At 37.2% G+C, this 14,363-nt stretch overlaps 2 protein-coding genes across 2 annotated transcripts; both read right to left on the reverse strand.

The window, feature by feature from the left end:
• Positions 1-3,187: 3,187 nt before the first annotated feature.
• On the reverse strand, positions 3,188-6,251 carry LOC135127178 (cAMP and cAMP-inhibited cGMP 3',5'-cyclic phosphodiesterase 10A-like). The gene is made up of 8 exons (XM_064053555.1): positions 5,643-6,251; positions 5,307-5,590; positions 4,950-5,250; positions 4,654-4,903; positions 4,288-4,528; positions 3,817-4,234; positions 3,583-3,769; positions 3,188-3,287 (listed from the first exon to the last, which is right to left on the reverse strand). The coding sequence occupies exons 1-8, from the start codon at positions 6,169-6,171 to the stop codon at positions 3,197-3,199; spliced, it is 2,301 nt and encodes a 766-aa protein (XP_063909625.1). The 5' UTR covers positions 6,172-6,251; the 3' UTR covers positions 3,188-3,196.
• A 62-nt stretch (positions 6,252-6,313) lies between these two features.
• On the reverse strand, positions 6,314-9,746 carry LOC135127175 (protein toll-like). Its single transcript, XM_064053553.1, has 5 exons — positions 9,547-9,746; positions 8,114-9,447; positions 7,504-8,064; positions 7,293-7,451; positions 6,314-7,229 (listed from the first exon to the last, which is right to left on the reverse strand). The coding sequence occupies exons 2-5, from the start codon at positions 9,434-9,436 to the stop codon at positions 6,402-6,404; spliced, it is 2,871 nt and encodes a 956-aa protein (XP_063909623.1). The 5' UTR covers positions 9,437-9,447; positions 9,547-9,746; the 3' UTR covers positions 6,314-6,401.
• Positions 9,747-14,363: the final 4,617 nt, after the last annotated feature.

Genomic DNA, 14,363 nt, shown 5'->3' on the forward strand with positions numbered 1-14,363 from the left:
GAAAAGGATGATGAAGGATGAAAGGGACGAAAAAAGACGAACAATACGAGAAAGGACGAAAAAGGAACGTAAAGGACGAAAAATACGAATAAGGACGAAACAGCACGGAAAGGACCAAAAAGGACGAAAATGACCAAAAAGGACGAAAAGGACGAAAAAGGACGAAAAGGACGAATAGGACGAAAAGGACGAAAAATAAGACAAAGGATGAAAAAGGACGAACAAGGACGCAAAAGGACGAGAAAAGACGACGAGGACGAAAAGGACGAAAAATACGACAAAAGGATGAAAAAGGGCGAACAAGGACGAAAAAGGACGATAAAGGACGAAAAAAGACGGGAAAGGATGAAAAGGACGACAAAGGACCAAAAAGGACGAAAAGGACGAAAAATGCGACAAAGGACGAAAATACGAAAAATACGGAAAAGGACGACAAACGGCGAAAAATACGAAAAAGGATGAATAAGGACTGAAAAGGACGACAAAGGACGAAAAATACGAAAAAGGACGAATAAGAACGGAAAAGGACGAAAAGGACGAAAAAGGACGAAAAGGACAGTAAAGGATGAAAAGGACGAAAAAGGACGAAAAATACGAAAAAGGATGAAAAATACGAAAAAGGACGAAAAAGGATGAAGAAGGACGAAGAAGGACGGGAAGGATGAAAAGGACGAAAAGGACGACAAAGGACCAAAAAGGACGACAAAGGACCAAAACGGACGAAAAGGACGAAAAATACGAAAAAGGACGGAAAAGGACGACAAAGGACCAAAAAGGACGAAGAAGGACGAAGAAGGCCGAAAAGGACGAAAAAGGACGAAGAAGAACGAAGAAGGACGACAAGGACGAAAACGACGAAAAGGACGAAAAAGGACGAAGAAGGACGAAAATGGACGAAAAATGACCAATAAGACGAAAAAGGACGAAAAGGACGAAAAATACGAAAAAGGACGAAAAAGGACGGAAAAGGGTGAAGGACGGAAAAGGTCGAAAAAGGATGGAAAAAGACGAAGGACCAAAAAGGATGGAGAAGGACGAAGAAGGCCGAAAAGGATGAAAAGGACGAAAAGGACGAGAAATACTAAAAATACGAAATAGGACGAAAAAGGATGACAAGGACGAAAAATACGAACAAGGATGAAAAAGGACGAATAAGGACGAACAAGGACGCAAAAGGACGAGAAAGGACGAAAAGGACGAAAAAGGACGAGAAAGGACGAAAAGGACGAATAGAACGAAAAGGATGAAAAATGCGAAAAAGGACGAAAAATACGAAAAACGCGAAAAATACGAAAAATACGGAAAATACGAAAAATACGAAAAATACGGGAAAGGACGAAAAAGGAACGAAAAGGACGAAAAATACAAAATAGGACGAAAAATAAGAAAAAGGACTATAAAGAACGAAAGAGGACGATAAAGGACGAAAGGGACGAAAAAGGACGAAAAGGATGAAAAGGAGGAAAAAGGATGACAAGGACGAAACATACGAAAAAGGACGAAGGACGGAAAAGGACGAAGAAGGACGAAGAAGGCCGAAAAGGATGAAAGGGATGAAAAGGACGAAACAGGACGACAAAGCACCAAAAAGGACGAAAAGGCCGAAAAAGGACGAAGAAGGCCGAAAAGGATGAAAGGGATGAAAAGGACCAAAAATACGACAAAGGACCAAAAAAGACGAAGGACGAAAAAGGACGAAGAAGGACGAAGAAGGACTAAAATGGACGAAAATGGACGAAAAATGACAAAAAGGACAAAAAAGGACGAAAAGGACCTAAAATACGAAAAATACGAAAAAGGACGGAAAGGACGAAAAATACGAACAAGGACGAAAAAGGACGGAAAAGGGCGAAAAAGGACGACAAAGGACGAAAAAGTACGAAGAAGGACGATAAAGGACGAAAAAGGACGAGAAAGGATGCGGAAGTGCGAAAAAGGACCAAAATGGACGAAAAAGAACGAAATAGGACGATAAGGACGAAAAACATGAAAAAGGACGTTAAAAAACGAGATAGGACGAAAAAGGACGAACAAGGACGAAAAAAGACGAGAAAGGACGAAATAGGACGAAAAAGGACGAAAAATAGGAAAAAGGGCGAAAAAGGACACGCAGGGGTCGAATCTGCAGTCCGAGAAAGTGTTGGATTAATTTTCATAAAAGGTGATCGGTAAATTATCAAATAATCCTCCCCGACGACAAAAGCTAACGCAAGGCCAAGAGTATCGCCCGCAAACGAGTACATCCGTTAACGCTAAAAATTCCTTCCACCCCCGACGTTATCTGTTCACACCAAACGCATCGAAAACCCCGACAAAATCTCACAAATTAAACGCTTAATAAATAGCTACGGCCGACGTCGAGAACACATAAGGGTAGCGAAAGCGAGATAAGTCAAGTGAGACTGAGGGTAGATTTCAGCTAAAAATAGTAGAACAAGGCAACTCGAAACTTGAATGAAAACCGATAGCCATAAACCGACTTAAGTTATGGCTTGCCTGGGACGCGTCTTTTAGGTTTTCTTTTGCTGTTTTATAAGATTTAGTTAGGTTTGACTAGGAGTTCGTCATCGCTTCGTTGCGTCATCCTGCTGCTCTCTAGTAAAGGCGGCGTTGTTTGATATGTTTTTTATGCATGTGGGTTTCGCCCGCTACTGTTTTAGTTTGGATACGAATTCCAATGGAAGTAATTGTGATTGGCAGTTTTTAGGGGTGTACAGCTCTGCGCATGTTGTTCGCAATGTCTGACATGCGCAATGATACTTGAAATTTGCGAATATGCAAATTTTGTTCTTACGTTTGGGGATTAGTGGTCTGTTTGAAGGATACTATATGCCGATTAGGACATGCGTGTTAAGTAATTAAGATTTGCAAATTTGCGAATTTTGCTTTTATGTTCTGGGGATTTGTTTTTTTGATTTTGATTTAATGACGGCGGTCACATTATGATGGCATACCTGACATTGCTGCCAATATTTCAGAATTGCCAACATAAAAATTTGCTTCAATCATTAATAGTCACTCGGTATACAGTTGTTAAAGGTTGCTTTGAGAACTGTTTGTTACTATGTAAACAACTTGTTAAAGGCACTGTCCCTAAAGAGTGTATACTTTTATCAGGGACATGAGATTTCAATTTTGGTACTGATACATGTGTACAAAGTCATATGCAAACAATCTAATGCTTTATTTCAATTTCTTACATGTAAGTACTAACGATGGAGTCATCTTGACGCCAAATTTTCTTCCCTTTTGTATCTACAATATCTTGCCAAGTTGACCGCAACATCCTAAAACATTTTTTACAGTTGTTGATTGGTTGAGAGAGACCCATCTCGTTAAGGGTAATAAAGACATTATTATTTAAGAAATATTTAATATGACAAGGGGCTTTATCAGTGTGAAGATTTTCAAACGATTCTATGTTTAACACACAAAAAAGTGGAAAAAACAGAAGACAACGGATGATATCAAGAACATATATCTTCGCTGCGTATATATCGTACCTTCATACCTACACCTATATTAATATCATGTTATCATAGAAAAAACGGACTGTTGGTGGCTTATAATATAGACACTTACAATGCTCCCAAGTAGAGATCTCTGGTATTCGGCAAAATGATACGCAAGGTATCAACACACGGTATGACAACGACATTCATAAACCTAATCTGGTCGTCCGGAATTTGGTCCTCTTTGTCTCTGTCCATCACTGACAGAGGACACGTACCCATTTCTTTCTCTTGATCACCTTGACGGTAAAATTCTCCTACGAAAAAACCAATAGAAATCGTCTAGAGCAGCGGACTTTCCTACGGTAAAGGTTGTCCGTAATCTTTTTGGCAGCCAAGAAGGGTTTGCAGTTTCCTGACAGATCGCAAGCATTCATCATTACCGATTTAACACTAGTTCGATGTGCCTTATTACTCCAAGTGAAGGTCTTCGATTTGATTATGTTGATTAAGGTGCTTTTGCATTCGAAATACAGCGCTAAATCTGTTGCTATAATCGCCTTGTGTATTTCCTTAAGGAAGATCCTTCTTGTAGTTTCATTGAAATTCTTGTATATAGCGTGCTGGTTCAGCAGCCTTAAAGTCATCTGCCAGTGATGATTTTCGAGGATTGACGATTCATACAGCACTGCCAGATCGTGATGAATTATTGGCAAAAAGCTGTTAGTTAAACCCACGTGGTCTAAGTCGTGACAGATGCATGCAGTCAACAAGGCTTTTACCTGAAGAAGAATGTGATACACACTTTTGAGAAATATCTGTATATATTTCGTACCTCCAATTTTGTAAATCTGATCAAGTTCCGTTTAAGAATAACATACATACAATGACACACATTAAAAGCATGTTCGAAATTGTGGTAAGGAATATCTCGATACAATTTTCTCACGGTCAAAATAAATTTATACAGCGTGTCAAAATCAATGTCCCGCACGTCGATAAGCTGCGTTATTATGTAAAGAATATATTGTGGGGCTAACGCCATTTCGCTCGTATGTGGAATGTACCAACTAAAACTAGAATATTTATTAGAAAATAAGAGCCACTACTAGAAAGCATCAAAGTCAGAGCACACAACCGGTCTTGAAAACCAATCGTTCCTGATTTTCTCACTAGTGTTAAAACCAACAATATTTCTCACCTATCAAAATCCACTGGCATTGAAACCTTCGGTTGTTCTGTAAAATACGTAAAGTCGTGAATACACGGCACCTGCTGTAGCTGTACAGCACGCAAATTTATAACGTTTAAGTGTTTCTGCTTAACAGTTTGTGTGTGAACGTCCGTGTAATGCATCGCCAAAGAACAATAAAGCGAAAACGTTTTGAACAAAGTTTCGTCGGCCTGCGAAAAACAGCCCCCGTTCTTCTTATTGACGACTTGAACTACACCTGCAACGAAAACGTAAGACAACTAAGTACGTTGCAAAAACACAACCTAAAACTCCCTTCGCTCCTACAACCGGCATGCACAGAATAGATCGCGTAATGAAACCCGTCTTCTGGTCAATTTCCTTGTTAAATCGACTGTCTTTGTAGGCGTCTTTGATGTTGACAGTGATGCCCGTTTGTGCCACCAGACCGGCGATCCCTCGGTCTTTGGAAAATCGAACTTTTTTGCTTGGACTCGAGTCCGAGTCGCAGTCTTCGTCGAAGAGGTGCGCCACCATTTCGTCACTGTCTTTGTCGAGGATGAAGAAGGAACCTCGTTCGGCACCAAGGGTTATTTTCGCGAATTTCTACAACATTGTTGTGTGTAAAAATTCCAACTGATGCAAGGCCTGGCTAAACGTACTATAACTTCGCTCATCAGTTTTTCCATGATTACGTGATCTTCGAAGTAACACTTTATGAGGTCTAGGAGGTAGTCGTTAAGCTCTTGTTGCCTTTTAAGCGCTAACCTTTCTTGGTTTTGGTGGATGGCCACGCCCATCCATGCTGACACCATGACGCAAATTTTTAAGTCGTTTTCTTGGTATGGTTTCTGGTCTATGGTGCGGACGAATTCGAGAACGGCGAAACAGTCGCCGGATGGAGTGACAATGGGGATGCACAGCACGGATTTAGGGAACGTACCATCTGGAAATCAAGTGTAAAAATAGCAGCAGATTTCGTCAAGGGAAAAAAATACCATCATAGCCTACTCCGTTTGGAAATCTAATATCCAAAAGGATGTCTTTCACCAGAACGTACTCTTTGTTCTTTGCTACGTACGTAGCAACGAACGATTGGTCTTCGATTTTCCACCTGACTTTGTGTCTTTCTCTGGTGAGGACATTCGCGCTCTGATAGATTTCATTTGTAGCTGTGTCGACTAAGTAGAGCGAGACCCATGCGGATTTAGTGACCTTTTTGAGAACATCAGAAGTTTCGTGGAAGAGCGACGGTAAGTCTACACTATCGGACATAAAAGTAGAAAGATCGCGCAGAAGAACTTCCGGCTTTTTCTTGAGGTAAAAGCTAAACTGCTCATCATCAAATTCTTTGGGTTTTTTAGTAACCCGTACAAAAGGAGCGAGTACACGCCAGACAGTGGACTTGGAAGTGCTTTTATTACTACTGTTTGTCACAGGGGTTCGCCCGACATTTTCTTCTAGACTCGACTCGCCCCTTTTAGGTTTCGTAATGATTTGCAGCTTCTTCCGGGTTAAGTGCGCCATTTTATATAGCTTTGGCGAAGGGGGGCGCCTTAAACTACCTATAATTAAAGACTACACTATAAGTACTACTACTATCACTATCAAAATGACAACTATGATTTGATAGTAGGTTCCTAGATCCTAGAAATATATGCGGAGCAACTTCGTTTATCTTTTTTATTCAAAACTCAGTACAAACCAGTATAAAAAACATACATTAACTTAACCTAACATTATTATTCAGTAGTTTTTCATCCAAGCGACGAAAATTTCGACCCGTCCATTCTCTGAACAAATTTAAACGGATTCCTTTTCTCCAGATTCGGACTTAGGTTGATCGGAGGGGTGGTACCAGGCGAAGATGGCGCAGACTGAATAAGCGTAACCTCTTCATTTACCCTCACCTTGTTACCTACCTGTACCTTTTTGTGTGGCAGAGCGTACTTCAACTTGTCCCAGAAGTACGGATCGCCCCATTTAACATAAGTGTTCGTCTTCAAATACATCTTCAATTCTTCGTCCAAACTGTTAATGTCAACATCTCCGTACAACACGATGATGACTCTCGTTCTTCCCTCGCTCATCGCGTGAGTGTGAGCTGTACGGAACTCCATTTTCCCCCACACACTTTCCAGGAAGTTTTCTGATAATACTACGACTGTTCGTTTGGACTGGAAGACCGAATTGGTGATCTGGCTTGTTATGAGCTCGCCTGGTATCCAGTTCCTGTAGTGAACACAGAGTTTGTAACCCTGAGGGGATTTTTCTAAAGTGGGTAATAGATTTTCAGTCACGAATTGCTCATCCCCGTGCGAGTAACTTATAAAAGCGTCGTACGTTTTGTTCTTGTCTAAATCTTCTTCAGTCACCCACCAAAGACAAAGATTTTTGGAAAAGAGCCAAATTTTGATTTGTTGTTGGTAACGATAATAGCAAGCGGTACCAGCTGCGAAAATTAAAAGTACTACTAGTACTACTGAAAGCAGGTACATTGTCTTCCCGTTGTCACAAAGGTCGGATTTTTTGAGGTTGACAAGACGCTGTTTATTGTTGAGACAAGCTATGTCATTTGTGACAACCTACACGTAGAAGAATATGTAATTAGATCACTGTTTCGTTTTATGGTTGCGATAAGTACTTACTGCGTTTGACTGGCGGAGAAAATTGGCCAAACTTGCAGAATTACAGTCACAAACCCAAGGATTGTCATGTAGTGTTAACCGCAGCAGACGCGTGCTGTTTAATTTAGATACAATATGGGGGTCCAGAGTGTTCAGGTGGTTATGGTTCAGCTCCAACACCTGAAGAAATAAATCAAATACAAAATAAAACAACAAAATAACTCGAAAGTACCTCAAGATTAGGTGGTACCGACAGCACTTTACGAATTTTGTTATGAGCCAAAAACAACTTAGTGACGTTATGGAACGCACTCAATTCTGGTACTTGACTCAAATAATTCCCCTCCAAATTAATCTCCACTCGGTCGTTTTGAGTTAAGTCAATAATGGGGAAGTCTGTCAGCTTCCGGTACGAGCAATCGATAACAACAGATTTATCCAATAGTTTCCAGCTACAGGTGCATGCGTCTGGGCAGTGGAAGTTTTTTTGAAAAATTCCCAAAGAACATGTAAAATTTGCCGACACGTTGATAACAGTTGTTTGATTTTTTGACTCTTGAGAATTCAAACACGTTAATTTTTTTGGAAAAATGTCAATACTGCTTTGTTTCCTGCTGCTTTTCATAAAGACTACTAAATCGTAGTTGTTGCAACACTCTATCGGATTGTTATTTAAGTAAATCTGAGAAATGGCGGAAGTTGTCTTAAAGTCGACATCTTGAAAATCGACAATGGTAATTCGATTGTAGTTTAGTCTGATGGTGATATTAGCGCGAGGTTTGAGATAACGAAGCTGGAATTTAAAACGGTGAGTCTTGAAACATAAAAAATCAAAAACTTACTTTGATTGATGAAATATAGTTATGCCTTAAGTCGAGTTGAGTCAAATGAGGGGTTTCTTCTAGCGCGATGATTTCTTCAATGGGAGTGATTATTCGGTTGCGAGAAAAATCGACAATTCTTAATTCAGTCAGATTAGTGAACAGTTTTGAATAGACGTGTTCCAATTTGTTAGCTTTCAGATTCAGGTTTTCTAAAGCGCTTAAGTCAGAGAAGACATCAGACGCTAAAGCGCTAATAGAATTCTTTTGGAGATTAATCTTTTTTAAATTAACCAGGCCTTTGAACAGGACTTGCGATAAGTACTTAAGATGGTTATTTTCCAAAATGATCGTACTTAGATTCGCACAATTTTCAAAAATATGTTCTGGGATAGTTTGTAACCGACAGTTACTCAAATCCACATCCTTTATCGTAGAATTTGCAAACAAGTAGTCGGGCAGCTGCAAATTGAAGTTGTTCTTCATTCTCAACGATTCCAGTTTCCTGTTATATCTAAACAAACTTGACGGAATCATTTTCAATTTATTAGACGATAAGTTCACCTGTATCAGGTTTTTCAAGTCTTTGAACGCATCTTCCGCGATACTTTCAATCTGGTTGATGCTCAGTTCAAGAGACTGTAGACTCACAAGACCTCTAAAAGTCGACCTATCTAAGCTCTTCAGTTTGTTGTTCCACAAATGCAGCCTCTCTAGCATTTTCAGAGGCTTGAAAACACCATCAGGCAAATTCTCCAAACCATTCCCCGAAAGATATAAAAACTCCAGCTGTGGAACGTATCGAAACATTTTTTTTTTCAGAACGATATTGTTATCCTCTAATTCGAGGTTTAGTAAATTCGGCATGTTCTTAAAAACGTCTTCATCTAGATTAGTAAGTCGGTTCTCGTTTAAATTCAAATGTTGAAGACTTTCAAGATTTTGAAAATAATCGGCTGTCAGGACGTGCTTGGTACCGGACGAATCAATAAAATTTAAAGAGGTTACTTTTCTCGGGGAAAATGTTTTTATGATGGTGTGAAATGGTTTTTGGGGCCATGGGCAAGATCTCATTCGGAAAACCTCGACATACTCCATGGTAATATTTGGCAGCTGGTAGGGGTGGAGTATTTTCAGTTCGGTTGCACAATCTACTGAGATTTCGGTGTTTGCTTGTGTTACGTGAACAATGAGATCAAAATCGTCGCCGGGGGGACACTGGATTTCAAAATCGGTTGGAGAGCTGTAGCATTTGCAGGCATCTTTGGAATTACACGTGAGTTCACCGAAAGCAGAGGAGAACACCGAGAAGAGGAAAAGAAAGCTCCATAGTGGAATGGTCATGCTTCATGTATCTACAGAAGAACCACAATTTCAATTTACAGGGCGCAAAATAATCTGAGTGGGGTCCTGCTTCTAGCTAACTTTGAAAGTAGTCGTTCAATTTTACTTACGGAATTTAATTCAGGAACCAGGAGATTGTTATCGTTCGTTATCTCATAACGGTTAGATGACACTATTGCAAACTATGCACACACAACTAACTTTATTGTTTTTTAGATAATTAAGATCGCTCACTTTTATTTCAGATATAAAATTTAAACCGGCAGTTATCATTTGGAAGGTTGGTTATCAAGTAGCTCCCAAAAGGTTTTATCGTGAATTTATAAGGCATTCTTATTAATATAACACGATAAAATTGATAACGATTGATATACACAGAAAATAGAAAATGGGTACAATTGCAGTTAAAAATGATATGTGTTTACTAATATGTAGGAGAACGAAGACTGTAGGTATATGAGAAATGCGAGCCGAGTATTTTTTTGTTGATTTTGTTAATAACGTGCCTCTAAAGTACTTTCTTTGTTTATGCACTGTGCACTATTTGCAGGGCTGGCTTCAGAGATAAGCGACACTTGCTAGTCAAACGTCTTAGAGAGATTTTTTTTTCTTTTACTGCTATATAGTTATGATATCGAGACTAAAGCTTGATTTTGCATATTCAGCTTAGATTTTTCTTTAAGTAAAACTTGGTGAAGTTGACAACGAGCAACGTGATACTAAAACAATGAAAATACCGCCAAGTTTTCTATTTTTAATTTCCTTTGTAGAGTCATTTTTTAGTCATTAATTACATACACCCAACCAAATACAGTTTTCTCTGTGTTAATCCTTTCTATGTGGAAGTTTGTGATTATTTTAATCTATCTAAGCTTGTACACAAACTGGATTAACCATTGTGAAAGGTGCACTGAAATCCGAAGCCGGTCCTGACAATACGCTGCTTAAAATTACCTGCGCAAATTAAATAATTCATAAAAATATAATTTATCACATATTCTAGTCGTTCATATTTGTTATTTGACATAATTTTGGTTGCTTTTGAAGATAAAGAAATATAAACATTAAACACGTGTTTATTTTTTAAGATTTGCAATACTAAATACAACAACTTTGCGTATTGATTTGAATAAGATAGTAAAAATATCTTTACAAGCTTTGCTATATCAAAGTAAAAATTCAGGGCGTTGTTAGTTGCTTCAAAATAAACATGAGTCTGGAAATTTCTTGCTGGGCATTTCCGAATGATCGTTCATTTTTAAGCTCCAGGAACTTTTCGGAAATTCCGGAAAGCTGAAAGCATTTTTATATAACCTGTTTAACTTGCATAAGTGTAAATATTATTATTTAAGGGTATTTCCGAATAAGATTTGTCCTTTTTAAAATGTAGGTTTCGTTTTGTTTGTGTCATTTTTTGTTTGTTTTCACCCGATAATGGATTTTTCTTATTTTTGCATTAAAAAGTTATTTAAATTTGGACTTACTAAATATTATACAGCGTTGATAACGATATATAAAAAAATGCGGCTGAAGACAACAAGATTTTCATTAACTACACAGATCTTGTGACTTTTGGTTTGGAATCTAAACTCAAGGCAACACTTACCAGCAAAAACATTAAATAGAATACGCAGTCTACATTTTTTCTAGCTTCATTAAGGAAAATATACAACACAACATCAAGTTAATATTTGAATGTGACGTTTATTTACATACAAAATATATTAAAAGTCAGCCGTTCTAGAGATGTTGAAATTTAGTGGAAGTTTAAACACAAGTGTGTTTCCAATATTTTGAAGAAAATAAATTTGTGTATATATCGTTTTACCCCCAGAGTACAAAGAAATAAGTCTCCCGTTTCTGTCTGTCTGTCCCTCTGTCTGTCTGTTTGTCTGTTTGTCTGTCTGTCTGTCTGTCGTCCCGGATTTTTATTAGACAGATAATCTCTGAAAGTACTGTGCCGATTGTTGTCAAATTTTGTATTTATATTGGGAATATTATGTAGATTTAGGTTACCAGTGGCGTAACTACCGGTGTTCCATGTGTTCGCCGGAACACGGGCCCGCTGCTTCAAGGGGCCCGGACCGGTTACACGAAAATTTTTTTTTTATTAGATTTTTTTATATTATTGCCCAAATTACATCCCGAAATAAAAAATTCGAAAATGTGCGGTAATCCCATAATCGATCGAGCTATTTACGAAATTTTTGCTGCAAAGGGCTGGACTTTTGGCGGCATCTCAATTCTCAATATCATAGACACAATAAACTCGTGTTTTAGCGACCGACACCGGCGGTCGAAAATGCAGCAGCATCTGTTTCTAATAAACCTGTCGCAGTGTCGAAATCCCGTTGTGGCAAATCTAACACCCCATGTTGTAAATTACCAATCTTTATCCGACAAAAGTCAAAAGTATGACTAATTTATGATGCAAGACAACAAAATACTTAAATTTTGTCCTCAGATCTACAATGAAACTTCATGCGGTAATAAAACGTGAAAAAAAATTAAGTTTCAGTTGTGTTTTATGAAAACTTTCGTATTTTCAAAACTATTTTAATTTTGTACTTGTGGTGCTTTTTTGGAATAATAAAATATATCTGATGTATGTTACAACTAATTTTTTAAGTACATTTTTATCTATACTTCTACACTTCTATATTTCTATACTTACTTATAATATAAAGCTGAAGAGGTTGTTTCGTTGAACGCGCTAATCTCAGAAACTATTCGTTCGAATTCAAAAAATCTTTTTGTGTTGGATATTCCATTTATCGAGGAAGGTTATAGGCTACATAACATCACGCTACGATCAATAAAAACGGAGCAGCAATGAAAAATATCGGAAAAACGGGAAAATTATTCCTCCTTTGACAGCTTACGTTGCTCACACTGCTTAAACGGTTAAAGTTACATAAAAATCATGTATGATGGAATTGTTCCATTCTAAAAGTTCTAAAAAAAGTACGCGATAGCATATGTCTATCTTTTAAGGTCCACTCAGTATAACCTTTTTTATGGTAATGAAATTTGTTCTAAAATAATCTAATATAAAATTCTGGTGTCACAGTGTTTGTAACCAAACTCCTCCGAAACGGCTTGACCGATTTTTATGAAATTTTTCGTGTAGGTATATTCGGTAGTAGGTCCAGTAAACTATTTTTATAACCCTAAGTGATAAGGGTGGCCCACCATTTTTTTTTAGACATTTTTTATTTTTATTTTTTTAAGATATGGCATCAAAAAATACATATAACCCTAAATTTTCACCCATCTACCACCAACCCCCATTTTTTAATAACGATATGAGTAACTTTGCTTTCATCCACAGATGCGCAATAGGGTTGCAAAATGGCTATTGAATATAATCATTGTCGTACGATAAATTTTTGTGTATAATTTATAAATTAATTTAATTTAAATATATTTATATGTATTTATTTTAATTTAATTTTTTATTTAACTACCAAAATATTCACTAGAAATGCCAAAACAACGTCTGCCGGGTCGCCTTTTCTAATATGTATAATTGTATATATTTTAATTATATGTATTTAGATAATAATTATTGTATTTTGTTTTTTTAATTCAGTGTTTCAGGTAAAATGATTTTAATAAAACGTAAGTCCTAATTCCAATCTACGCATACTTTACTCATTATACTCATATTTTTATTTCGCTGTTCATTAGGGGCCCCACAGTGTTGTAGAACACAGGCCCGCTGTTTGATTGTTACGCCACTGTAGGTTACTAACTAAATAAAATGTCCGAAATATGATGAGTCTATACTTGTGATTTATCACTCCATTAATATTTTTTGGATTTGATTATACAGAATATCTCAAAAAAGTTAATGAATGCGTGAATTTATTTTATTGATTTAATCAGGAACTGCAAAAGGGAATGCTTTGAAATCTTGGAGATGTTTTAAAGTTATCATAAGCATGGTAAATTTTTGGTCAAAATGTATTTGCTTATCCCCCCTAAAAAATTGATGACGACACCTCAGAATATTGCTGAATAATATGTGATTTATCACGGCGTTAATAATTTTTAGATTCGCTTATACAGGGTGTCTCAAAAATATTAATGTCTGAGTCAATTTATTTTATTGATTTAACTTTGTTTTTTTTTTCGGAAAAAACGAAATTTTATAAACATTGAGCACGTCAAAAATGTGTAATTTTTCTATGCCAGAAAATCTATCAAAATTTCCTGAGATTTCCTCAAAATTTTTCCAATCGTTACAATCGTTTCAGATGCTATCAAAATTTTCCAAATCGCCTTAGGTGCTTTCAGATTCCTTCAAATTCTTTCCGACTCTCCCAATTTCTCTCAGATTCTCTCAAATGCCTTTAGATTCTTTCCGAATCTCCTAATTTCTCTCAAATTCTCTCAGATTCCTCCAGATTCTTTTAGATTCTCTCAATTCCTTTCTAATTCTCTCTTTCAGATTCTTCCGATTTTTTCAAATTCTGTCGAAGACACCGTTCTATTCGGAACCTTACAGATCCTTACAGATTCTTGTAGATTCTTCCAAGTTCTTGCAGTTTTCTTTTAGATTCTCTTAGATTTTTCTGAATTCTCGAAATTCTTCAAAACTCGCTCAGATTCTTTCAGATTCTTTTAGATTCTTTCCGAATGTTCCAAGTTCACTCAAATTCTCGCAGATTCTCCCAGATTCCTTCAGATTTTCTCACATTCTCTCAGTCTTTCAGATTCCTTCAGATTTTTTCCGATTTTCTCAGATTCTCAAGAATTTTTCACCTTTCAAATCGTTCCAGATCCTTCCAGATCCTTTCAAAATTTTTCACATCGCTTCAAATTCCTGCAAACTCGTTTAGATTCTTCCAGATTCATTAATTTTCTTTACGACTCTTTCTTAGGGATTTTCAAGATTCTTTAAATTTTCCTGTTCTGTTCAGAT

The sequence above is a fragment of the Zophobas morio genome, unplaced genomic scaffold (genome assembly GCF_036711695.1).
Source record: "Zophobas morio isolate AGI-343-1 ecotype UQ-CSIRO unplaced genomic scaffold, CSIRO_AGI_Zmor_V1 ptg000011l, whole genome shotgun sequence".
Classification (NCBI taxonomy): Eukaryota; Metazoa; Arthropoda; class Insecta; order Coleoptera; family Tenebrionidae; genus Zophobas; species Zophobas morio.

Excerpts from the sequence above, each read along its gene's own strand:
- LOC135127178 (XM_064053555.1), bottom strand. The coding sequence starts at position 6,171 with ATGGCGCACTTAACCCGGAAGAAGCTGCAAATCATTACGAAACCTAAA. Across the intron at positions 3,770-3,816 it reads GATTACGGACAACCTTTACC|GAGAATTTTACCGTCAAGGT; the intron begins GTAGGAAAGTCC and ends GTTTTTTCGTAG. Across the intron at positions 3,288-3,582 it reads GATCTCTACTTGGGAGCATT|GATGTTGCGGTCAACTTGGC; the intron begins GTAAGTGTCTAT and ends AAAATGTTTTAG.
- LOC135127175 (XM_064053553.1), bottom strand. The coding sequence starts at position 9,436 with ATGACCATTCCACTATGGAGCTTTCTTTTCCTCTTCTCGGTGTTCTCC. Across the intron at positions 8,065-8,113 it reads ACTATATTTCATCAATCAAA|CTTCGTTATCTCAAACCTCG; the intron begins GTAAGTTTTTGA and ends TTTAAATTCCAG. Across the intron at positions 7,452-7,503 it reads CGGTACCACCTAATCTTGAG|GTGTTGGAGCTGAACCATAA; the intron begins GTACTTTCGAGT and ends TTATTTCTTCAG.